This window comes from Dermacentor albipictus, chromosome 2, assembly GCF_038994185.2.
Source record: "Dermacentor albipictus isolate Rhodes 1998 colony chromosome 2, USDA_Dalb.pri_finalv2, whole genome shotgun sequence".
Lineage (NCBI taxonomy): Eukaryota > Metazoa > Arthropoda > Arachnida > Ixodida > Ixodidae > Dermacentor > Dermacentor albipictus.
Window position 1 is genome coordinate 91925267 of NC_091822.1, and position 26646 is coordinate 91951912.

General features: G+C 45.5%; 1 protein-coding gene across 8 annotated transcripts in view; it reads right to left on the reverse strand.

Annotated features, from left to right (window-relative positions):
- Positions 1-26646, reverse strand: part of LOC135902706 (neprilysin-1-like) — a 76462-nt gene that overhangs the window by 44614 nt on the left and 5202 nt on the right. For 4 of the 8 annotated variants that reach the window (XM_070533730.1, XM_070533735.1, XM_070533736.1 and 1 more), the window contains exons 2-9: positions 25335-25351; positions 21156-21350; positions 20208-20402; positions 18765-18902; positions 12731-12904; positions 8389-8548; positions 4397-4495; positions 3499-3783 (exon numbers count right to left, since the gene is read on the reverse strand). In XM_070533730.1, the coding sequence (XP_070389831.1) occupies positions 3499-3783; positions 4397-4495; positions 8389-8548; positions 12731-12904; positions 18765-18902; positions 20208-20402; positions 21156-21350; positions 25335-25351 (1263 nt within the window). The remainder of the gene's footprint in view (positions 1-3498; positions 3784-4396; positions 4496-8388; positions 8549-12730; positions 12905-18764; positions 18903-20207; positions 20403-21155; positions 21351-25334; positions 25352-26646) is intronic. The other 4 variants (XM_070533731.1, XM_070533732.1, XM_070533733.1 and 1 more) reach the window with 2 other exon arrangements.

Genomic DNA, 26646 nt, shown 5'->3' on the forward strand with positions numbered 1-26646 from the left:
TATGACGAACAAAACTCAATTCTTTTTTGCGCAACAGCCGGAGGCTGCCACATTCACAAATGAATATAAGATGGCGGCACACCGATGGCTCTGGGGCTGGCTGCTCAGAGCTGCCAGGGCGCATGGATATATTTGCGTATACTAAGAATTTCAGTGTGCCAGTATAACGTTGTCGACGTCTAGCAGCAAGTACGCGACATCGCTCTGCCAAATTTTCTGCGCTGAGGGTTCATTTTAGCTGTATTTTTGCCCTTCCGTTGCATGCTGCTGGGATGTTTTGCCATGCACCCAAAGCTCAGCAAGAAGAAGCGGGCCAATCGCAGGCGCTGACAGCATCCTCCTCATCAATTTGTCTTTCACTGCGCTAGCTCGGTCCCCCCGAAACCCTCTCCACTTCTGCATGCTCCTCGCCTCTGGTCAGCCAGTTAGCCGAGAAGAATTTTAAAATAAGGCAATGTTATTCGCTGGGAAATCAAACAAAAGTGACCCCCTATAAACGAGGACAGCGTTTTGTTGGCTAGTTCAAACAATGCTGCTATTCATTGCCCGAAGTATGCGTTGGGAGTTACCTAAATTAGACGTCAGAAGAGCGAAATAAAAGCGGATTTGAATAGGTCATATGACAGGGCCCCTAGTCAATGCAGCACATCACAATTAAAAGCCAATTGTAACAAAACTTTGAACCGCACTAGAACTTAGTTTCAGACAGTGTGCATAAGTAAAGCAGCTCCGTGCAATGTTTTACATTTAAATTCGGGCGTTTGCGTCAGGAAAATCAAGCAAATGTGTGCGTTTTTGTACAGAAATTCCGAGGAATAAAATCCGCCTCCACTCGACCATGTGAAAGTGGTTGTACATCGGAGCTGATGCCACCACCACCACAAGCGAAGTACGTCACGCGCACACGCACGTGAGTGGCAGAGCAGCATACTTCGTCATGTTTGTAGCCTTGTGCAATTGCATTATTGAACTAAATTATTGTTTAAAAGTAAATTAGCGCAATTTCTGACGCAAGTACGACCTACGCACGCACTGCAGACATGATAGCTTCGGATTGTTATTCGAATGTAGGAGAAAACGTAACTATGCCAAGTGAAAACTGAAAGAAAACCCTTTACGAGCTGCCGTTTGAGGTGCGTATGATTTGCCGTGGCCGCCAGGTGGCGTTACCGTTACCACAGCATACTTCCTCATTCCAATAGCCTTTCCGCCTAGCGCAATCGCATTATTCGACTAAATGACCTTGTCAAAATAGAATTCACACAATTCGTAAAGTACGACTTAGACAAAACCTGAAGATACGATAGCATCGGAATGTAAATCGAATATACGTTCCGTTAAGCGGAAACGCAAACCAAAAACCTTCCAGTCGCATTTCCATAGGAGCAAAATGCTAGAACACCCGTGTCCCGTGCATTGTTGGCAAGCTAAGGATCCCCTGGTGGTCAAAATTAACTCGTAGTCGCCCACTACGGCATGCCTCATAATCAAATCGTGGATTTGGAACACAAAACTCCTGAATTCAGTTCAGCCTAATTTCCGTGCCTTCTTCCAGAAGGCGCGAAGTGCCAAGTTCGGGGCGGAGGATAGCTGGATAGTGCGAACGGCTTCGCTCGAGCCTTGAGTATAGGGACATGTCTGAGGGCGCGTGCGCGCTGTTTTCGTTCAGCGCGAAGATGCCGTGCCGGCTTTAATGCAGTACTAGCGCGGCAGGGTAGCTCATTTTGTGTGAGTGGTTCGCAACGACAACACGCCGCGCCGTCGCAAGATAGCAGTCGACGCCGCAGCAGGAATTGCAAGCGTATCGACGCTGCGCGTGCTCGCCGGGATTGTGAGAGTGCCGATGGGCGGGAAGCTTGTCTCACCAAAGCACGCGCCAGCCGCGCCCGGAAGACAGCCGAAGCTCGCGAGGTCCGTCTCGTCCAAGTGAGCGAACAGTATTGTGCCCGCATAATCAATATTTATTGATCGATTCATTTCAACTGGCCTGCGCCTAAGCCTTGTTTTTCAAGCGAAGCTTGTATTGGCTAGGAAATGACGTCATGGTCGCGCAAGAAAAAAAGCCAAGTTGCTTACAGAGCAGAGCAGCTGCGGTACAGGGTGGCTTGAAGAGTTGACAACTACACCGGCGCCGAGGCGTGAGCCATTATCAAGGATGTCAACTGCATAGGCTCACTCCACGCGCGCAACCAATCAGAGCCGCTGCGCTTCCGCCGAGGAGGAAAAAGGGCAGGATTGGGCATCGTGCGTGCTGCGCTGGCCTTGTTTCCGTTCATTCTCGGAAAAAGGATGGGACGGCCATGCGCGGCGCATTTCCCCGAAAAACGGGCAGCCTTCGACGAGCGGCGGCGAGAACTCACCCGTGATTGGTTTTACCGTCGGTGCGCCAACTCTGCCATTAAAGCCGCCCGATCCCAGGCAATCCTACAGCAACGAGAAGACGATCTCGAGCTGAGGGAGCGGGAGGCCGAAGCAATGCGGCACTGTTACCTGTGGGCTACTTAACCGTGACCAAGGTCAGATGCGCGCAGGACAATCTTCGCTTACCCCCATTTTCTGATAGTGGAAGAGTTGGTCATTTTTTTTAGCGCTGACACTTTAGTGGACCCTTTCCTTTACGAGCAAGGATAACTAGCCATCTCTTGAAATCGACGTTGTTTGTCTGAATTCACGAAGCAAGCGAATTAGGCAGGCGCCTGTGCCCCCGTGCTGACTCCGGTTATGATGCGAACTTAGTCTGCGCATTTAATTAACGCTTTGGGCAAGGACAACGCAGAAATTTGAGGATAACCATCGCTAAGCCTCTTTCATGCGCTTTCACTTAGCTCTTTGAACACAAAGTTTGACTAGCACATTCCTGAAATTGAGCGGCTGAAATTTTTGCTACTAATCGGTAACGAAAAAATTTATGAAGAATCAACTACGCTTACTATTCAAGACTTCGTTGAGCGCGTATTTGGAGTTGGTTATTTGCGGCACATATTGCACTCTGTTATGGGGGCGCTCCCCTTTACCACCATGCCTTACGCGTACGCACAATGCAAGCGGTACTTCGAGCGCCACCTCCTCAAGCAACGCAATCGGCCACTGCCTGCGATAGCAGACACTGCGACCAGAGGCGCAGCGTGTCATCGACAGCGTCTCAAAACGCTAGCTGTCGTGAGGAAAGAATGTGAGAACGCTCCCCTTACCACCTTGCCACCATGCGGTACTCAGCGGTAGTGCCCTTATCTTAAAAGCGATCTGTTTTTAGGGCACAGTCTAGGTGGGCCGGCGCCTCGAAGCTTTGTGGGCGCTGTGCTCTCACCGCTCAGTTGGCGTTGAAGCGATAGACAGCATGAAGGTCACTTTGCCCACTGCTGCTGCAATTACTCCTCACGCCAGCGTTTGTGGCAGCGAATGTCCGCGGTCACCGTGTGTGAAATGTTCAGGTTTGCTTGTGCGCAAACATGGACATTTGAAACATGAAAATAACATGAAAATTAGTTGCCTACCTACCTTTGTTCAAGTACCCGCTAGTCATTGCCAGTCGCATAGGCCGATTGACGGCATTGTAGCAGATCAAGTCGGCACGTTCACTGCCCCCAAGGCGAGCCGGCAGCGTAAAATTCACCAAATTTCGGAACAAGTTCCAGGAAGTCAGGTACCGCAGCCCACGTGTGCCGACGGTGCTGGACTGGAGCAACTGTAGCAGCATCGCTGGCATGTATGTCATATAATATATGTAGTCCTTTGCGCCGAACGTGTGGCTGGTGTATTTTGAAATTGAAGTGATCCACTGACCTGAAATTAATGGGAACTATAAGCAGCAGTTTGTACGTACAGGGAGCTGCGACAAGGAATACCAAGAATTGTTTAGGCAGGAAGCAAGCTCTGCTTATGGAGGGAGCGGAATCTGTGAAGATAGATCGCCCATACGGACATCGTGCAGTGACATTGAAAAAGCAGACATAGTAAAAATTTGTGTACCGTAAGAACGGTCAACGTCACTAAGTAAAACAATGTGCTCGTGATAAAATCCTGTCAACTCATACAATTTACTTCAGGGTACTATAGAGCATCTATGCACCCTGCATTTAATACTCAAGGGTAGAAAGAAATGCCGCACCTGGTGGGTCGTTTCAATAAAACGCAATAGTTATTGTGATGCAACCGTTTCGTGTCTCGAAATCTAAAAAGGATTCGGAATTAATTTCATAAAACCTCGGGACTCTGCTTGCTTAGCTTAAGCCATTTCCATTCGCATACTGACGTCTGCACCTTGTCTAATCCCAACAATATTTACCAGGGATCAAAGCTAACCGGCTATTGCATAAGTTCAGTCGTTTCACACATAAAGTATGAGAAGCGAACATTTCATGTAACGTTTTTTAAAAGCAAAACGTACAAAACTAACCTGCAGTGACGTGCGGTGCCGTTCTTCTGTCCAGCGCTTCAACTGATTCAATCACGGAACTGTTCGAAGTACTTTTAGTTTCTGTCTCCGCAGCGACAACTGCATATGTAAAGGAAATATATTAGACACACAAGTGACAGCGGACGCCTCACATGGTCTCTCAGAATGCAAGACAAAAATATTTTAAACATTATTTTTCATCTATATATGCCTTATCGTAAATTTTTGCTCTAAAGATTTTTTACAGACTGTACACGTTACCAGAACCACATATAATCTGAGCTACGGCTGTTGCAAACGGCCTCTTGCATTTGGGATATTCTCAATTCCTTCAGTGTACTTTTATCTGTGCGACGTTAGGAGCAGTAGCATAAATTGCGGTTTCATTCCAGAACAGCCTGCACGAGCGTGTTACCACCTGCTCCGTTATATGCACTGGCGTGCTGTTACTGGCTGAACATTGCAGTTTGTGCACTGACTTTAATAAACAGATGGGTCTTCATATGCATGCGTGTGCTTTTTCTGTCTCAACACCGCAAAACGTTTGTACTGACTGTAATAAGCAGATGCGTCTTACGATGTCTTGCGTCCTGCTGTCCTCTGGTGTTATATGTAGCATTCGGTACACGATTATCAGCAATGTCCGCATGATGGAGCCGCGACTTCCGTGTCTGTGCGTTTGTATCAATTCATTAGGCAAATCAAGTGTGAGCACGCCACCTGCTTACCACCAGTTGCATGATGCAACCTGACCTTGAAGTGTTATATAAGTCGAATAAACGCCACCCTCGCCAGAGCCTCACACCCGGAAGAAGCGCCTCCGCCAACCCCGCTGCGTCGTCCTCTCAGACGCTTGGCGCCGCCGTCGGCCGGCTTCGGGTGCAACGCTACACTAGTGTACTGTTTCTGGCCCAACATAGCAAAGCTTGTGTACTGACTGCAATATACTGATGGGTCTTACTATGCACTAGTGCGCTGTTTCTGACTCAACATCGCCAAGCTTGTGTAATGACGAATAAACAAATGGGTCTTAGTAATTATGCATTAGTGCGCTGTTTCTGGCTCAACACCGCAAAGCTTGTAGTTGCAATAAATAGAGGGGTCTTACTATGCACTAGTGCGCTGTTTCTGACTTAAGATCCCAAACCTTGTGCACTGACTCATAAGCTGATGGGTCTTAATATCTATGCACTAGTGCGCTGTTTCTGGCTCAACATCGCAAAGCTTGAGTTCTGAGTGCAATAAATAGATGGGTCTTACTATGCACTAGTGCGCTATTTCTGACTCAACATCGCAAAGCTTGTGTGCTGACTCATAGGCTGATGGGTCTTAGTAACTATGCACTAGTGCGCTGTTTCTGGCTCAACATCGCCAAGCTTGAGTACTGACTAATAAACAGATGGGTCTTAGTAACCATGCACTAGTACGCTGTTTCTGCCTCAACATCGCAAAGCTTGTGTACTGACTGCAATAAATAGATGGATCTTACTATGCACTATTGCACTATTTCTGACTTAAGATCCCAAAGCTTGTGTACTCACTAATAAAGAGATGGGTCTTAGTAACTATGTACTAGTGCGCTGTTTCTGGCTCAACATCGCAAAGCTTGTGTACTGACAGCAATAAACAGATGGGTCTTACTATGCACTAGTGCGCTGTTTCTGACTCGACGTTGATGAGCTTGTGTACGGACTGTAAACAGATCGGTCGTAGTAACTATGCACTATGGTGCGCTGTTTCTGGCTCAACATTGCAAAGGTTGTGTACTCACTGCAATAAACACATGGGCGTTACTATGCACTTGTGCGCTGTTTCTGGTTCAACATTGCAAAACTTGTGAACTGACTGTAATAAAGAGAGGAGTCTTACTTTGCACTAGTGTGCTGTTTCTCGCTCAACATTGCAAAGCTTGTGTATTGACCGTAATAAACACATTTGTCTTACTATGCACTAGCGAGCTGTTTCTGGCTCAACATTGCAAAGCTTGTGTACTGACTGATAAACAGATGGGTGTTAGTAACTATGCACTAGTGGGCTGTTTCTGGTCCAACACAGCAAAGCTTGTGTACTGACTAATAAACAGGTGGGTCTTAGTTACTATGCACTAGTGCGCTGTTTCTGGCTCCACATCGCGAAGCTTGTGTACTGACTGCCATAAACAGATGGGTCTTACTATACATTAGTGCGCTGTTTCTCGCTCAACATTGCAAAGTTTGTGTACTGACCATAATAGACATATTAGTCGTACTATGCACTAGTGCGCTCTTTCTTGCTCAGCATTGCATTGCTTATATACTAACTGTAATAAATAAATAATAATAAATGTAATAATAAATTACTTAGCACAAGTGCACTGTTCCGGTTCAACATAAGAAAGCTTGTGTACTGACTGTAATAAACAGATGGGTCTTACTATGCACTTATGCGCTGTTTTTGGCTCAACATCACAAAGCTTGTTTACTGGCGGTAATGAACATACATTTCTTACTTCGGCAACAGTGGACTTTTGGATACAAGTTTTCGCACTTCCGCTTTTAATACCATCGCCGTCGTAAGCAAATATAAAATCGTTTTTGCCAGAAGATTACGTTCTTTTCTGTAGCATGCTTTTGCTGCGGCTAGATACGTTACCTTTAATTTTGAAAGCATTTAAGATATCGCAGAAAAAGAAGGACGCAATGCTGCATAAAAATCTCCTAATGCTAATTTTCCCAAAATCTCTCTCATGATGAATGTCGACGGTAATGCGATTAGCATCAAAGCAATATTGGCGGCGAGGAGTTACGGAGTCGCCATCTATCGGAAGCGCCTCGCTGGCGTAGTATGAGGGATCACGTGACGCGCTCCTCATAGGTTTTGCTGTCAGCACTCACTGAAAACACCACGCGCGAACTCTCCCGGACATTTCTGCAAGTACTTTAGAAACGAGACAAGTTTTTTACCGTCTAAATAATAATCTTGTGCAAACTGAAAGCACACAATTGTTTACAGACGCTATCTTTACCGAATACGTACAGTGAACGCCACTGCGCGCGGTCGCCGCGATGAAGTCTCCCGAACCAGCTTCTTGCGTGAAAGGTAGGTAAACGCTGAGAGCAAACTATGCGAAATATGTTCCTGTAGTGTTTGTATAACTAAATGGAGCGTAATAGAACGAAGCCTCAATGCAGCGATCGCGCAGATTTCGCTTTCTCCGCGCGCGCGTTTTCCCACCGTGCCATGAGCTTTAGGCCGCAGAATATGAGTATTTGACGGTATACAAGCAATCATTGTTGCGTGGGCGCTATCAGAGCGGCTCAAAAGTAATTTCATTGTAGAGACTTCGACGCCTACAGGGACTGTGATGTGCCGACGCGACGATTCAATATTTCTTTAGTTTGTATATGCGTAATGGTTATCTTACTGTGCTATAATGTGGACAGTTTTACCGAAACTGTGTATATCAATAAAGCATCAACATTGGTGATGGTCAATTTACTGTAGCCTCCAACTACTACAGCTTTACGGTAATACTGTTTTTTTACTACAATAATACTGGCCCTAGTAGTATTGAAAGTATACATAATAAAAAAATTGCCCATGTCTTGGATAGTGAATTTAATGTTGTCTGCAACTACTACTGCTTACGACACTCTCACTATGTTTATTGAGATATTATTTCGTGCCGCTTTCAAGTGTCGTCAAGATATGCGTCACGTTCAGATTACCTTTATGGAAAAATTGCTGACATGAACTTATGGATGGTTTATTGGCCTGTATAGCTTATTCTATATATACCGTCGATTATTTACGTTTTGTGGTTATATAAAGACCGTGGGAACTCAGAAGACCAACTTCGACTAGATTTTCAGCGCGCGAAATGTTTTGCGCCGCAAAATCGGAAAGCTTATTTATATATACTACACAGGATTAGCATTCTAGTGTAGTACTTCGCTACATTGTGGTCGGCTAAGGTTTTAGCAACAAAATGACGAGGAAAATGATTTTCTTACATTCCATCTCGTAGCCCAAGATGTCAGCGGCAAGCTGTGGGACGTCACTCGCGTCGACTCCGTATGTTCCCAGCATGAATTCGTATTCACTTGTTTCCGCATTTTCGGAATAATTGGCACGTTTGAGATACCGCGTGGCTTCTTCGGAATATATACGCATCTGCAAAGAAAGGTGGAAAGCGCTTTGAAAGCTCCTAGAAAATCCAAAGATGGTGAGTTATTCAGAGGCAGTTTAGTTTGAATCACACAATGGATTTGCCGCCGTACGATTTTGGCCTCGGTGCCGTACGGCTACTAATTATGCGTGCACTTTGGGAATCGTCGAATTTAATAAAATAATAAATATTCATTGCGATATTACTTCCAGCACATTACGCGAATGGGAAATTCAGTACAGTCAAAATCTTACAATCCCATCTCCCCCTCCTCAAAAGATGTGGGCGCCTTGCAGCGAATCTATCCCGCACCGTAGGCACTGAGCAACCTCGGCAGCAAAAATTACCCGCAGAAGGAACATTTTGATGGGCCTGACAAAATGGCCGTGTTCTGAGACTTGGGTGTGTTGCGTGATTGAGTGCCAAGTGGTTAAAATAATAAGATATACGTATGAACATGACGGGAGCCGAAACGGCGGAAACGCACCGGAAGTTGTACAACCAGCTGTTGTCATAGGGCCTCGGTTCCTTCCCCTTTTTCCGGCTCACCAAAACCGTGCCCAACAATTGATTATTTTTTTGTTTTGCATGTTTCGCCGCTTCTACGCACATTCTTTGACGACCTACCCTAAGCGCTTTTTTTTTTTCATGAACAGTTTGCCTCCCCTTATTTGTGTTTTTTTTTATTTAGAACAAGCCGCTATCCACGCGACCGCGCACTCGATCTAGATTTTGCGGCGTCTTCACTTTGCAATGGCTACAGCACTGTCGACTTTTGTGTGACCGCAGGGACGGCGCCTGCGCCTATGTATTGGTGGTTAACGTCTCTTTAAGGACCAAGCGGTTCATAAAGTAGCGCCATTTCCTGTCCCGAACTTTTTTTCGACCTCGGTAACGTCCTTCTTTCCTGTCCTAAGCATTTTCCGCTCTTGGTTGCCTTGTACCATTGCGTAGTAAAATGAACCAACTAGCCCAGGAGCAATTATTTTAATCATTAGCAAAGTTGTCTTGCTGTGCTAAATGGTGCTGATCAACAAAAATGCCACCAGAGAGTAAAAGATCGCGCTTGTGCCCAGTTCCTTCCAGCAATATTGCGTGTCGCGTATTTCAGTTCAAATTTTTGTGCTGTGCTATGTTACGCACCAACTTATATTATTTTATTTTATTTATTTAAAAATACTGCGATCGTAAACAAGTTCTTAGTAGCGTGCTACACGAGTAGGTTTATAAAACAAAATAAATACAAAATGGGGAACTGCACTGAAAAAAAATTCTTCACACAAAACGCTTCAGACAAGCGAAAAAAAAAGCGCGAAAACAAGCGCTTCAACGTTACCAGAGAGAGCATGGCTAATCAGGCGTTTGCAAAATACCGTTGATTAACATTGCGTCCTAATGGAACATTTGCTGAGTGATAGTCACTGAGGTTTTTAGGCAGCTCTACATTCCAAACTATTCGCGTTGGGTGCCGGAATGACGGCTCGTTAAGCAATTTGGAAACGGCCACTAGTGATTCGTAATGAACACCTCAATAACCTTCTGCACCGGTACGCGCTAGTTCCGCGATTCCTGACGTACCTGCCCAGTGAGCAGTATAATCCAGTTTGTAGCAGTTCTCAAAGTACCTACCTAACCGCGACAGTATGGCTAATCAGGTGTTTGCAAAATAACATAGATCGCTATCATAGAGGATTCTTAGATAAATATTACAGCATAGAAAGGATGGTAAAAAAACCGCACATAAAGCACATCCTGAAAATAATTATAAAGCATTAGAACGCGTTATAAATCTTCTATGCAGTTTGTGCGGACAAGCACAGTTCCACCGAGCGCCAGGACGTCACACATTATTGAGCATTGGATTCCAGTCAAAGCATATGAGCCTGGGTGGCGCTGACCGTGTGATCAAATCATTTTTATTTGCGCTTCATTTGTAATAATACGAATGTTAATCTGTTCTAATGTTCTGTCTGCCTCGTAATTTATAGGATGCTCCATTGCTGTCACCCGCTTGGCCCAGTGTGCTGTGCACAAACGCGTCCTTCTAGTCACGTTTAGACACAGGAATGATTTTTAGAGCGCTGCTTTCAAGCGCCTATTCCTGGGCTGAGAGTCGGCATCCCTCGGCTTAACCGCAGGAATGCGCTTGTGCCACTGCTCGAGCGTTCGTCGTCGTCTTCTTCCACCGCTGGCTCCGATGCCGCTCATGGTGGCAACAATCCCATACTGCCCCTCACTCTGAGAAAGTGCCGACGCCACTGGCCCACTGCCAGTAGGTGCGGTGATATCAGTCTCAAATTTTTTGCCTCAATATATGGCGAAATGGAACTATGTATCGAGCTGCGCTCAAATTTCGCATTAGGGCGTATCGCAATCCTCGGACACTTTTTTACATTATCCAATATTTTGTATTCGGTGCCAGCGTCCACAAGGCAGTTTGCGGTCTCTCTTTATGATAGGAGCCGTAGAATCGTAATTGTAAGCCTGCGGTGAGGGGCACCATATCAGCCAGAACAATGATTAAAGAACCATCAAACTGCGCCTCAACTGAAGCGATTGGTTCGCTATACTGCCTAATTTTAGCACACTGAGCTAACCCTAAGTCTGATTCTTGTAAAGATTGTTGTGTACACCTGCTTAACACACTACCTTCCACTTAGCAAATGATTATCTTCAGTTTTGAATAAGGAAAAACCGAACTTTGGTGCTGAGGAGCGCTCTGCATTCGAGAGCACTTCTTCACTGTGAAGGCGTCTGAATGGGCCGTAAATTCTGCAGTTCGTTGAGCACATTGCGATGTCTATCGTTAAAATCGCAGAGTTTGCTTTCGCGTAAGTCTTTTTGACGTGACAGAATAACGCCAAAGGAACCGAAAGGGATGTCCAACTTGAGCTCGGCTTCTGTTTCGCTGTGGGATGCTAGATAGAAGGTTTGCTAGGGCTGAGCACCGGCTGGCGGTGGCAAGTAGCCGGCGATCATTACTATACTTCCATTGGCGTCTGATGCCAAGAAAGTTATGATTTGTCATTGTCAGTCATGTGTGAAGATATTGCCTTCCGTGGCAAGTTACATTCACTTGCCTGCGTCTGGTATCTGGATTTCTAGCTGTTTTCGTGGGCTGGCTCTAATATAGTGCAGTGTGAAAAGCCTGGGCCGATCCCGAACCTAATGTGAGCCGTAGGTAGTGTGTGCCAAATGTAAGCCGTTTCTTTGGGTATGTAATTTAAGCAAAAAACAAAGTGTTCTGCACTGCAGTTTTAGAAGTCCCACCCTCCTGATGCTCCACTGACGCTAGGCGTGACGGATTTAGTGCCTTGCGCAGTGACTCAGTCCCATTCTCACGCCCATCTTCTTTGCGAAGACATTGACTTTGATGGACGTCAATTAGAGATTTAATCAGCTTCGAGCTTTTCCTCGTCAGATTGGCACTGAAAGAGCCTTACATTAGACATAGATATGATATATAACAATGCAAAATTACAGCAAGCATAATATTTCATCATTGCGATCCTCAATAGGTGATTGGTTGGGCTGCAATAGTTCATCTGCATATTGACACCTCGTCTTGATGAGGACACTGACAAAACTGTCAATTGCGAAACTATAATGGGCGAACGTGTGCCCAGAAAACAGGCTACACTCAATGCTCAATGAAAGTGGCGAACACGGTCGGCGATCGGCAAAAATGTGATCAGCGGGTCAGGCGCGTCGGCTTTTATACATCAGTCGTCGAATGTTCCAGAGTAATCACTGGGACCCGCGTGTCTTCCACAATGTTCCACACTATTCGCGTCGCGCATACATGCAATCAGATTACACAAGGTTCGGTGGCAAACATGGGATAGAACCATCGATAACATTCCAGAAACTTCCGATACATGCAGGTGCGTCCTGCGCTGTGCGATATTTGTTAGGCGGTTAAACGTGGTCGCCCGATAAAGATAAACAAGTACACGTGTCAATATGAACATTTTTATTCTGAATTAATATTTTTCGCCCTGTATAGTACACATAAACTTCAAACTTTGATACCTTCGCGTACATGTTCAGAGAAATTTCCGCTGACTATTGCACCAGGGGCGTTTACACGGCATAGAAACGTAGGCACATTGATAGTTTCGTTGCTTGATTGATTATAACAGCTGCAGTGAGCAATTGCAGTGAGCAAGTGTAGTGAGCAGCTATACCTCTAATAACCGCTTATTCTCCATGAAGACCGTGCGATGTGGTGTGATGAAGAATATGGATGGTTGGCCAAAATCCAACGATAGGCGAATCGCCATGTCAATTGGATCAAATGCCATTGCCTGGTTGTTGAGGTCGAGGCTCAAGGATGCCATCCACGTTGTAAGGTCGTTGACCTGCACGGAGGAGTTTTTTAGAGAAGCGAATCGCTTGTTTAGATGCATCATTTTGAAGAACATAACTGCACTTTCGTGCATATGCTCTAACCAGAAACGTAATGTGTGTTACAAATCTATTGGGCAATACCAGGAAGAATTTGGTTTCAGAGCAATGCGTGTCCGAATTGATTAGTTATACTGAAAGATAAGAAGACGAAAAAGACATGGGCTGGTCCTCAGCTATGTTGATACAAGTGCATCGACTGAATGATGCATTATATTTAGTTGGCGCCAAATCCAGATGCGGCCAAACTGTGCGGCAGCCCTGTTTTCGAAGATACGAGATGATTTCACGAAAGATAACATGTCTAGCGTGGCTCCAGGGGCCCTAAATTTATCGGCAGTGAAAATGTTTGAAAAGTATATGCAGTGAAAATTGAGCGCGCAGTAGGTGATGCGTTAAATGTTAGACGTTAGCAGGGAGTAACAAGCAATATAATAACGCTGCATAGAATGACTTCTAAAAAGCGATAGTCTCCAAAGATTCCGAAGTGAAAAGGGTACAGAGGCGGCAGACATTATGTCGGTATAGCAGCTACATACTGCAAATACACAGATGGTATCTATCTTGGTCTGTGACGGCGTTGCTTGTAAAAACGTTATAATTGGTTCCTTTGTCGTTGTCTGTCCACGCGTAGCAACGTTTATGGTTGATGGTGTGGTTGATAGAACGCTTGCATTACCTCAAAGCAACAGCGGGGCTATAAGGAAACACCACAGAACAAAACCGTGGATTATAGTATACCACCTGCGTTTATTCAAAATCTAGGGAGTCATTGCGTTTCTTTCCCTTCGAACATGGAATGCGCGGCAGAAAGGTACACCCGTGACATCACGTTCCGCATGAAGACGCCTTATCTGTTGAGCCTCTATTATAGGTAGTGGCAGCATTATATTGCCTGGACAAATGGAAGCCATAATTAAACCTGATGCTTGCGCCGCACGACATTATAGAAACTAGTCCACGGGGCCGTGAACATCGCAGCCTATGCATCAGTGTTTATTACTTTCTTTTGTATCTACAACAAAATAATGCAACAAGCTTTTGCATATAACGAATAATCAATGAAGCAAACAACACAGAAGGGAAATTTGATCAAAATCAGGGATGATTTTAGCGTCTTACGTTTTCTACAATTTTATTTGACAAAAATACACTGGCACATAAAGGCAAGATACACTTTCTAGCGCGCTTAGCATTTAACAAATGAAGCACATGAAAATTTCGAAAAGAATTGCGGTAACCAAAGAAAGCTTTCCGAAAATGGCTCAATCTTTAGGCCCTTGTTTATAAGAAAGGTTTCCATTTCTTAACTGTGGGAACAGGGCGAAAAAGGTGGAATGAGATACACGCAACACGAGCGCTCGTGTTGGGAGGGTCTTCATCTCTCCTGCTTTCGCCACAGCAAAGTGCAATGGTAACTATAGAACCGTGTCGCACCCTTTTGCATGCCAATTTTTGTTGTTGGTGTTGTGGGCTTGCGGAGATCACTGTCTTTGCTATATTTTTATTACGAAGTTCTTTAAAGTAGGCATAAAAAGTATCAAAGCCTAGAAGTATTTGTATATCTACAGCGAAGCTGTATGTAACTACCCTCCGGCGGTAATCGATGTCCGTCCGTCTACGCATCGCGTCCAAACGAGAAAATATTCGTCCCCAGTTTGTCGCGAATGCTTTGTAGATGTCAATATATGGAAGGCAGCTTGAAAGAGATCATACTACAATTGGCCCCTATAGCGACTCTATCATTAGGCCAAGTATCATTTATTTGCCATAATTTGTTCACAGTGAAGTTGTGAACGTTGCAGCATTCCCTTCTGCTGTCACTACGTCGCCGTCTACGCAGGAAGTATGGTTACAGAAAACGGCTGTAACTGTCGCTTCATCGAAACTGTCCAGAAAAAAAAATATATGAGAATTAGCAGCTCAGACGACTCTAACATTACTCCGAGTTGTACATACTTTTCATAAATACGTATTTCACAGTGAAGTTGTATAGGTTGTGAAATTCCTATCAGCTATCAATACCTGGGCTTCTACGGGAGGGAAATGGACAGCCCCATCTCTGTCCGCTATTCATTTGTTGCAAATTTCATTCAGCTAATTAACTAGGAAATATGCTCAATTGTAAATTACTGGCAAAGTTGTTTTGTTTCGTGCACTTTTTTGATTGCACCCCGGTCAACGTATATCGTCGCTCGCTTCCAGGCTCACTTTAACCGCCAGCTGCGTCCTACACACACTGTTACCACTAGTGGGTGTTGTGTGTTGCAATAATAATAATAATAATAATAATAATAATAATAATAATAATAATAATAATAATAATATAAAGACAGATCCGTCGATTGACGGGAAACGTACCACACCTTCGCCTCTCGTCCTTCCACAAAGAGTGTGTTGGCCTGCTGACCACGAGGTCGCGTGGTCAGCAGGCCAACACCCGTGTACTTAAATTTAGGTGCACGTTAAAGAACTCCAGGTGGTCGAAATTTTCCGAGTCCTCCACTACGGCGTACCTTATAATCAGAAAGTGGTTGTGGCTCGTAAGTCCCCATAATTTCTTATTATATTCTTCACAAAGTGGAAGCGCGGATGAACTTTCTTTTAGACACTATCATCATCGATTCATCATGAAACCGCATTAGGTGGTTTTTTTATGTTGTGTTTAGTTTTTGCATGCTGACACCAGGATGCGCGCCGAAAATGTAGGCTTGTAGTTCCGATGCATGGAGAGATTCTGATATGTCACTGAAAATCTTGTTGAACTAAAAGAAATGGTCAGGGCCCTACTCTTACTGCCCTTCACTACCCGCCGTGGTTGCTCAGTGGCTATGGTGTTAGGCTGCTGAGCACGAGGTCGCGGGATCGAATCCCGGCCACGGCGGCCGCATTTCGATGGGGGCGAAATGCGAAAACACCCGTGTACTTAGATTTAGGTGCACGTTAAAGAACCCCAGGTGGTCAAAATTTCCGGAGTCCCCCACTACGGCGTGCCTCATAATCAGAAAGTGGTTTTGGCACGTAAAACCCCATATATTATTATTATTATTACTGCCCTTCACTGCACGCACCCCCAAACAGATCTTCTCGCACGCAGATAGCAAACCTGCATTATTTGCAAAAGAGTACGCATTTGGGCTGGTTGGTTCATGATTATGAGCAATAAAAACAGCGCTAAACGACGGGACGAGTGAAAGGACACAGACAACAGCGCTGACTAACAACCAAAGTGTGTTTATTCCGTCAGTCAGCATATATATGCTCCACCGCTATCTGAACCACAGAATCTACAGAATAGGGCATGCGCAGGGGGAATTGCAATTAATGTATTAAGAAGGCAATCTCCCTCGGAAGGAGAGAAATGGACGGAAGGCTTACACATGCTTCGCCACTGACATGAATGTGGAAGGCTTCGGATATAAGGCGTGCGCGGTCATCACGATATTTTGACAGACAGGTTACACCTTCGAAAAATGGCTTGCAGCCGCATTCATTGCAATGTAGTGACAACTGACTATCTTTTTCCCGTTTTTGAAATTTGTTGAAGTGCTCGCGCATGCGGTCGTTGATGCAACGCCCCGTTTGGCCGATATAAAAACGCTTGCATGAGAGGGGGATCTTGTACACCACACAGTCACAACAGTCACCAACAAACCTTTGTCTGTGCTGTTTTTTACAACTTTTTTTGTTGTTATTGCTTACCCTATTGACTTGGTGGCACAGGCTACCTAACTTATTTTTGGCAGTAAACAGCAACCTGACGCCTGCCCTACTGACCTTTTTGAGATTGTGCGCAACCTGGTGAACATATGGTATAACTGCAACCATTTGCCGTGAGCGATTCTCGGACAGCATACATCCACCAAGTGGATGTATGCTTCGAAAAGCAAGTAGCCAGACTGAAGCTCGCAGGTTTCTCGGTACCACTCTTGACCAGCATCGCTGAAAGCCTCGCGGCGAACCTTAAAGGAAAGCAGTCGGCAGCTGCTCTGTCCTCCGTGTTTCATTATGAGAATGAATTTTGGCTCTGTCCACTTTTATGTAAACATTGGCCGGTTAAGCACGGTGCATGCAAAACATGTGCAACGCAGCATTCTTTTTATACATCAATTTCGAGTTCCCTACTTCCTCTTGGCATGTAATTCCCAATGAGCCCATAAGCGGCTGAACGAACAAATGCAAAGCAATGAACGTGAGGGCCACATCACGTAGTGTCTCAACACTTGTAAAAAAATGCATAAAAAATCCAACTTTCTGCATTTTTGGACAACACTTTTTGTTATCGAGGACAGTCTAGAGAATCTTCTTTCCTGACGCTTACACTACTTCATCTGATGTCCCATCTTTTCAACGACACTACAATGCGAGCACTATCGGAGTCCGTACTTCGCCGCCACTCCCCACCCGGCTGATGCACTTGCCCTTGCTGTCCAGTGGGGCCGCTGTCAAACTCATCATGTAACCTCCATTCAAAGAAGTCAAAGCAACGCGGGACACCTACTAGCCCAGTCTCAAGCCTTGTTGCCATCCATTTGAATAACGAGTCGTCTGTATCTCATCTGAGCGCGAAGCTCTTTACAAGTAATGCGAGGTCGCAAAATCATGGGAGCTAAGCCGGCCAGATTTTTTCAGTGTCGCAAAGAACAAACGGGTGGGGTGTGCGTGTGCGTGGGCGCTTCAGGTTCGCTACTGGAGGCGAAGGGGCTCCGTGAACACGCTCTGTGCGGAGGAGCCATTGCGGCCGCCCAGGTATTTTTAACGGTCACAGTTGGCTCGGCGTACTTAAAACATCCGGCATGCTGCCGTGGATTTGGCGCCGTGGCACAAATTGTTCCATAAAAGGGCCTAGTCGTATCAGCATATTACGGACCTTACCGAAGGGTAGGCGCTTATTTTGAAGGCGACCTGCATAGTTGTGTTGTAACTAATAAAGTTCAAGGATGTTCAGAAGCGTTGTAGGAGGGTGAAAGGCTATATTACTGGCAGACTTTGCTCAACCTTATTTCGGAAAGTTGTGCGATGCAAGATGTTCCAAGTGACTAACGCCTGTAGAAATAATCAAGAGCTTCTGGGAACACGGTCTGGCCGGGTAAAATCACTTTTACTACAATATGTCACTAGATGTTACAAAAACGCTTTACATTGTACGATATGCAAACATTCTTCGGTGACATTAAACCAGTAAGCGAAATAACAGCTTACATTTCCTCGCTCACATTTCCTAGGGTATGAGAATTCACGTGGAATCGCTTTCCTTGCGTCCTGTTAAATATGTTTTCACTCGCTTGGATGACCATTGGGTTTCTGAGATGTCTTGCTGATACGTTTATCTCCGTGATAGTGGGCTTTGTTTTGTCCCAGTTGATCCCGTGGCGTGTGTTTCGAACTTGTTATGCGATAGAATTTGAACACACTTGCTTCTTGGCAACGTCGTTGCTCTATTTTCCCAGACACTTTTGAAAATTTCAGTTTTCTCCAGTATAACTGTACTTCATTTTTTTTTCATATTCAGATTTGCTTTTTGGCGTATCTCAGTGACTCGCATTACTACTGATACCAGAAGAAGAAATATTCGGTAAAATACCACTTGGAGCAACATAACTTCGCTGGAATCATGCAGCCGTGCTCGAAATAGATTTGCTCGTCACCAAACGCATTTGACGACACACATCATATTAGGCGAGGCAAAAAAATGAAGCCGAAATCACCTTATTCAGGGATCAAGATAAACATGAGGCCGGAAGGTTAATCTATGTGATCCTTAAAAACATTTCAGTTGTCGCAGGTGTGACACTACTTAATTTACAAACCCACCTGGTCCTCGTGCGAGGTGGCCAGAGCATGGCAGGATTGGAAGAGTCCAGCTGCTTTCTGCCAGGATGTTTGATCTATGGCTGGGACATGAGTGGCGTGCAGGGCCGAAACGGTGCCGGAGAAAATATCTTTGGAAGCCTGTGAATGACCGGACGAGGCAAATCAAGAGACGTTCCACAGTATCTTACAGCGTAGCGCTAAAAGCGACGCAGTAAATAATAGCCACACCAAGAAACATAGCGTAGTTTCTTCTAAGTAACGCTGAAGATATTAAAAAATATTGTGTTGTGTTGGCAAACGGCACATGCATATGTTATCCATAGCTTTTAGTCTTTCTTTCTCGTCTATAAAATAGGTGAATGGCTGTTCGAAGATACCTAGTTACGTACTGCTTTATGGAACGAAATTTACCATCCAATGACTTCCTTCTCAAGAAGCTTTGTAAGCCGGTAAACTTAATCATGCCTCGACATGCACAAAACGGAGCTTCGCCTTGCGTGCGAATTTTACTCAGCTTCAGTGAGTCAGTCTTAAGAATGAGTGAGCCCGAGTGCGTCCTAGTGGATATGATCTCGGCTTCAAGTAGGGGTGTGCCTGAGTGGGCGAGCGTCTGAGTCGACGTAAGTCTTAGTAAGTGCTACAGCAGTAGTGTGTTTGTCTCCATTTGAGTGAGTCCCCGTGAATGCGATAGTGTGTAAGTCTGATTATGTCCGAATAGATCGGGAACTCACAGATTCGACGTGTGATAGCATGAAACGACACGCGAAGGTGACTCACAATATCCACTGAATCTGTGTATTCATGAGCAGTGTTTGTTGAAAGCAGTGAACCAGCGTTAGAAAACGCCAATGTGTCTGCTATTTACTAACCGCACACAGAAAGAGGGATAGAAACATAACGGGCGCACTAAAGTCACTATGCAAGGCAAGGAGTATATTCCTTTCAATGGCAAAGAGCAATCTAAATGCTGTACTGCACTTATAATTGCTCCCAGATGTTAAACTCGTGTGCTGCAAGAAGGCGTCTTGCAATTTGTGAAACATTTATAACGTGTTTTGCCGTCCCACGGCACCTTTATTGCGGCATCGTTATGTACTAATTGGGAGAAGGGGCAGTTTTGCATACTAGTGAAAATGAGACGGTCTTTTAGCGACATACTGCCCAAATATTGCACATTGCCCTGTAGCTTAAGTCCATCGTCAACATCTTAGAGGAACCTTTCTGACAATAAAGCTGCCGATGATTAGGCTCAGTAACATGTTATAGGATACAAGCCGTACGCCAGGTCATTCATCATGACTCACTCAGCCATGCTAAGTACTGGATGCGAGTTCATTTCTCGTCCCGACATACCTCTGTATTTCATGTTGCAAAATCAGTACGACGCTTCGGTGCTCTGTCACCGTCTCTATCTACCAGTTTACTACTACTCTGATTACGTACCCTCGCTAAGGGGCTTTTATACGGATCGTCGTAGGTACTGCACACATATTCGTAGAAGTCATGGCACGGATCCGAGTTCGATTTCAGCGTGAGCTGGAGCCACTGAGAGAGGTAGTGACAGTCATCGGTTGTGCACAGAGGCGCTGTCAGAACGGAGGGCGCTGCTGCCTGTCTCGGTGCTGCCAGTGGATTGTCCTGTTGCAAGAAGGAGAACGCAGCAATATTCATGCACATTGATAAACGATGCACCCGTGAATGATGGGGAAATATTTGACTACCTACGTCACAAACATCTTATTGTTGTACATTTACAAGAGCAGCGAAGCAGTGCAGTAAATTTGTTGGTTCGTTATTTTTCGATACCGCCGTATTAGCAACTTTGTCTTACTACCGATGGTCCACGGGGACACCACACATCATTCATGGTTTGATACTATTACTTCGACGCAGTGCGTACTACTCGTCGCGGCCTTTATTGACGATGTGAAATGCCATGTTCCTTGTATTTAAAGCAACAGGCGTACACCTTTTGAGGAGGAATTCATCGCTATAGGCCGCCCTGGTAAAGTATGGATCGCGGCCATAAAGGACTTTTGTGCCTAGCGTTGCTACAACGGCACCAGTGTGTGAGCATATCGCGAGGAAATCTTTTTTTTTTCCGTTGCACGTTATAAATATTCCCCCTCAGCCATATTTTCGCCGCCAACGTTATACGACTTTCTGTCACGTCCGATGGTGTTGCAAAGAAGCGCACATTTAGGCTTACTACGTTGATCAAACAACGTACCTCAAGAGAATAGGACAGAGAATAGGCAACAAGGGTTTCATGCGTAGGCGTCAGAATCGTTTCGTCCTTAGCTTTCCAATCAACATGATAGACAAACTAGCCTAACAGCGAGAGCCTTCAAATTCGAATTTGCATTCCTACAACTCTGATGCACACCTCACCTTCTCACTTTCTAACATTTCGACGGATCCGTGGAGCAAGTATGTGAAGATCGCGCTCGCCGCCACTCCTGGCAAAACTCCAATCAGGCTGAAAAGCAGCATAGCTGCCCATTGCCCTATCTGGCTGTCGTCACCCTTGTCAACGTCGACGTCCTCGTCTGGTCCTCTAGGCATGTCCGCGGGATTGGCTTCGTCCTGCGTGCCATTTCAACTTCTATAGGAAACAGGCGCGTAGTTCGGAATTTGTGCGAGTCTAATTTGCCATATTTAGTCCTTGCACCACTAAGCACTGCATCAACATAGTCATTTCCTTTAAACGAGGATAGAATATTATCTTGCCAAAGCGATGTGATACGTCTCTCTTCGCGCTCATACAAATCTATGAATGTGGATATCTGATCAAGATTGTTTGGGAACACTTGCTACCTTGCTACCACGATAAAAAGCGTATGTCATAGTCACTTAATAACAACACGAAATAATACTTCATTTCGAGCTTCTACCTAATATGTTTAGGATAATTCCGAGCCAACAGTTCATTCGTCTCTGCTAATATGTCATGTGGCCAGTTGACTGCAGTGCATTTGACGTAGCCTCCACTGCACCATTGCAACCACGGTCACAAAGGCGTCTAAAGGAGATCGGGTACTGGTCTGTGCGTGACTGAACTAGAAAATTTTGAACACGGTTCGTAAGAGGCGCGTGAGCTAATTACAAGACGAGGAAAGTGAGTTTGGCTGAAAGCATTTGGCTTGGTTTCTCGTAGTAGACTTTTGACTACAGAAGACCGTCTTTCAATCCAGTGTAATAACTGCCCCGGAAAAATTCGGACACTGGAGGCAGACTAAAAGCAGCATGGGGATTGGTAAAGAAAATTGACGAAAGAGGGCGAGAGGGCTTGAAGGAACGTATTTCTTGAAGCCAGTTTCTAAGATACAAGTTTTTATTTCTGGTAAGCTGGCACCTATCTATCTATCTGTCTGTCTGTCTGTCTGTCTGTCTGTCTGTCTGTCTGTCTGTCTGTACGGATGTGACATGATGAAGCAAGTTACTAGCTAGCCATTCTCATTTCTTCATGCTAAGCTGCTGCAATGTTCGTATTTTTTACTGTCCAAGGGGGCGGGGTGGCAGCGGTGGCGTAGAGGTAGAGCATCCGCCTCGCCTGCAAGGGGACCGTGGTTGGAATCCCGGTGCCGTGCAATATTGCACCGGATAAAAAAAGAAAAAAATCTGCATGTAGATAAAATTGAATAAACAGGCCTAGAGTGCGGCCTGATCCCGGTTACCAGAAGCGGTAACGCACTCCCTCACTGGAGCAGGATCGCCCACGCTGGTACAGTACTTGGCGACAACCTCCTATAAGTATACAACAATGAAACCCCGGCCCTCCGCTCCCAGCAGCTGCGAAGCAACGGAACACGGCGGCGGTCAGACTTGTGACGAAGCAGAGGGTGCTAAGAATATCTGGGTCTGGACAGGCCGCCATCGGAATCTGAACCTGGCAACGTTTAACGATTGAACCTTACCGAGTGAGGAGAGCCTAGCAGTGCCATTGGAGGTATTAGCGGGCAGTAAATGTGATATCATAGGGCTCAGTGAAGTTAGGAGGACAAAAAACGCATATACAGTGCTAAAAAGTGGACACGTCCTGTGCTACCGGGGCTTAGCGGAGAGACGAGAACTAGGAGTCAGATTACTGATTAATAAAAATATAGCTGGTCACATGCATGAATTCTATAGCATTAACGAGACGGTGGCAGGTCTTGTTGTGAACCTTAAAAAGATGTACAAATTGAAGGTCGTACATTCCTACACCCCTACATCCAGTCATGATGACCAGGAAGTCGAAAGCTTCTATGAAGGCGTAAAATCAGCGGTAGGTGAAGTCAGAACAAAGTACACTATGCTAATGGGTGACTTGAATGCCGGGTAGGCAAGAAGCAGGCTGGAGACAAGTCAGTGGGAGAATATGGCATAAGGTCTAGGAATAGCAGGGGAGCGTTATTAGTAGAGTTTTCAGAACGGAATAATATGCGGATAATGAATACTTTCTTCCGCAAGCGGGATAGCCGAAATTGAACGTGGAGGAGCCCAAATGGCGAACCTAATATTAGACTTCATACACTGCACTAACACTGGCATCATACAAGATGTAAACGTGCTCGGCAAGGTGCGCTGCAGTGACCATAGGATAGTAAGAACTCTAATGAGCCTAAACTTGAGGGGAACTAAAAGAACTGGTACATGAGAAGCCGATCAATTAGTTAGCGATAAAGGGGAAAATAGAGGAATTCCGGATCAAGCTACAGAACACGTATTCGGCTTTAACTCAGGAAGAGGAATTTAATGTTGAAGCAATAAACGACAGTGTTACGCACATCAATAAGGAGTGTGCAATAGCAGTCGGCGGTAACTTCGTTGGATAGGATACCAGTAAGCTGTCGCAGGAGACGAAATATCTGATTAACAAACCTCAATGTATGAAAGCCTCTAACCCTACAGCTAGAATAGATCTGGCAGAACTTTCTAAGTTAATCAACAAGCGTACGACAGCTGACATAAGGAAGCCTAATATGGATAGAATTGACCATTCTCTCAGGAACGGAGAAATTCTAAAAACAGTGAAGAAGAAACTAGAAATAGGCAAGAATCAGATGTATGCTTTAAAGACAAAGCTGGCAATATCATTACTAATAGGGATGAGATAGTTCAAGTGGTTGACGAGTTCCGTAAAGGTTTATACAGTACCAGTGGTACCGATGACGATAATGGAAGAGAGAATAGTCTAGAGGAATTTGAAATCCCACAAGTAACGCCGGAAGAAGTAAAGAAAGCCTTGGGAGCTATGCAAAAAGGGAAGGCACCTGGGGAGGATCAGGTAACAGCATACTTATTGAAGGATTGTGGGCAGCTTGTTCTAGAAAAACTGGCCACCCTGTATACACAATGCCTCATGACCTCGAGCAGGCGTTTGGTGTGTTGCGACACCACGTACCCGAGCACACGAGGGTTGGACCCTCCCGCGTGTAGCCGTGCGCGGCTTTGCCGTGTCTGGGGAAAAGGGGATCCTGGGGGTTGAGCTGAAGCTGGGTGTTTGGACCTTTAAGGCCCCCCGGCGGAGGCAACACACCTCTTCGGCCTCGGCTTCACATAGACGGCACCCCCGGACTGACCCACCCGGGGGAAATCGGCAGTCACCTTTTCCTGTCTTCTTCCTCCACACGCTTTTTCTTTACCCTCTTCTTTCACACCTGTCCTGTCTCCTTGTATCTTCTATTCACTTCAATTTTTCGTAGGTGGCAAGGGTTAACCTTGTGGGGCTAACCTACCTTGGTTATGTCGTATTAGGTTATAGTCTCGATGTACAGCTGGCGTGTGCTGGACTTGTTCGCATGTTCCTGTCGCGTCCCCTCGTTGGGCTCCATGGTGGGCGGCTGGCACCGTGGCTGAACAATACATTTTTTTCCTATGGCTCCTCCTTTCCCCCAAAATGATCGCCCCTCTCATAAGAGAGGGCGGACCGAAGCAAGTGAATTTTTCCAGAAAAGGAAAGTTACTTTCCCAAAATATCATGTAGTACATAGCGAAGTACAAGAAAAGCCAGCAAGAATCTTGTCCCCATTCACAGTATCCAAATCCTTGACAGAAGCCCTCGGCCCTGGCTACAAGCTTTCAAAAATGTCTAGTGGCGATTTGCTGCTCGAACTTCGAGACAACGTGCAATACACCAAACTGTCAAACCTTGCGTCCATTGGGGACATCCCTGTCTCTGTCTCATCCCACCGAACCCTCAACACTGTCCGCGGTGTAATATCAGAAATCGACTTCGTACACTTAACAGAACAAGAAATGCTTGAAGGGCTCACCGACCAAGATGTCATAGACGTTCACCGTATCAAAATCCGGAAGGACAACAAAGAAATTGACACGAAACACCTGATCCTCACCTTCAACAGCAACACACTCCCTGAAAAAATAGAAGTCGGATACTTGAAAATAGATGTAAGGCCTTACATTCCCAACCCCCGCAGGTGCTTCAATTGTCAGAGGTTCGGCCATGGCTCACAGAGTTGCCGGGGCCGCAAAACTTGCGCAAAATGTGCTTCAAAAGAACATGCTACTGAAAACTGTAACGGTGCAGCGCGCTGCGTAAACTGCGAAGGAGAACATGCCGCGTACTCCAGGGCGTGTCCGTCCTGGAAAAAAGAAAAAGAAATCATCACACTGAAAACCAAAGAAAACGTTTCATTCAAAGAAGCCAGAAAGCGCATCGCACTAACAAACACATTCCTCTTCAATGGAAGAAATAACTTCGCCGATGTGGTGCGACGGGGCGTAGCGCCACACCAAACTTCGGTGGCTGCTGAGGCAACGGTTACTGGGCCTTCAGCGGAACCACCCACGCCCCAGGCAGAGACAGCGCAAGCTTCCCTGCCACCTACTAATCAGGGCCCGCCGGTCCTCAAGCCGGCCGCCCAAGAGGTTTCTCCCCAACGGGAGAGGCCTAAAACACACACACCCGCCTTGTCGCGGAGCTCCAGCGCCTCAGGAGAGGCCATGGAGACAACTCCCGATCCGCCCCCGCAACCGCGGAGGCAGAACTCACTCGAAAGAAAGAAAAAAGAAAAAACCCCTATAACGGGTCCTCAAACACGAGGAACCTAATCATTTAGAGCCACACCCCTACAATATAATTAAACATGGCGTTCCTGGTACATTGGAATTGTCGTGGACTTATCAAAAACTATAGCGACATAAAAGATATCCTAAACACTTTTTCTCCTGTGGCTTTATGTTTACAAGAAACGAACTTAGGACAACAACATAAGAACATTTTAAAAAACTACAAAGTATTTCGTTGTGACAGAGAGCAAGCGAGTAGGCTCTCTGGAGGTGTCGCGATCATAGTCCAAAATGGTGCTGCTACTCACGAAATCAGGCTTCAAACGAAATATGAAGCTGCAGCAGTAACCGTCCTTGATTTTAAAACAATTACCATATGTACTGTTTATCTCGAACCACATTTAAAAGTTACACTTCATGATTTAGAATCACTTTTTAAACAACTACCAGAGCCATATTTAGTAGTAGGGGATTTTAATGCTCACTCGTGTTTTGGGGGTAGTGACCAAACAGACACTAGAGGCCGTATCCTAGAAGATTTTATTTTATCAAATAACGTCTGCCTGCTCAATACAGGAAAACACACGTATTGCTCTCCAAGCTCAGGAAAAATGAGCTGCTTAGATTTATCTTTTAGTTCTCCATCACTTTTTACCGATTTTAAATGGGATGTTGTTGACAACCCCTACGGAAGTGATCACCTACCTGTAAAAATTACCCTATCATCCCCACCGGAAATCATCCCAAGCAAGCCACGTCGTTGGAAGCTGCACCTAGCAAACTGGGCACTGTTCCAAGAACAGGCCAGCTTGGAAAAAGTTTTTTCGAGTAATCTAAATGTCGACGATCAAAACAAATTATTCACAAC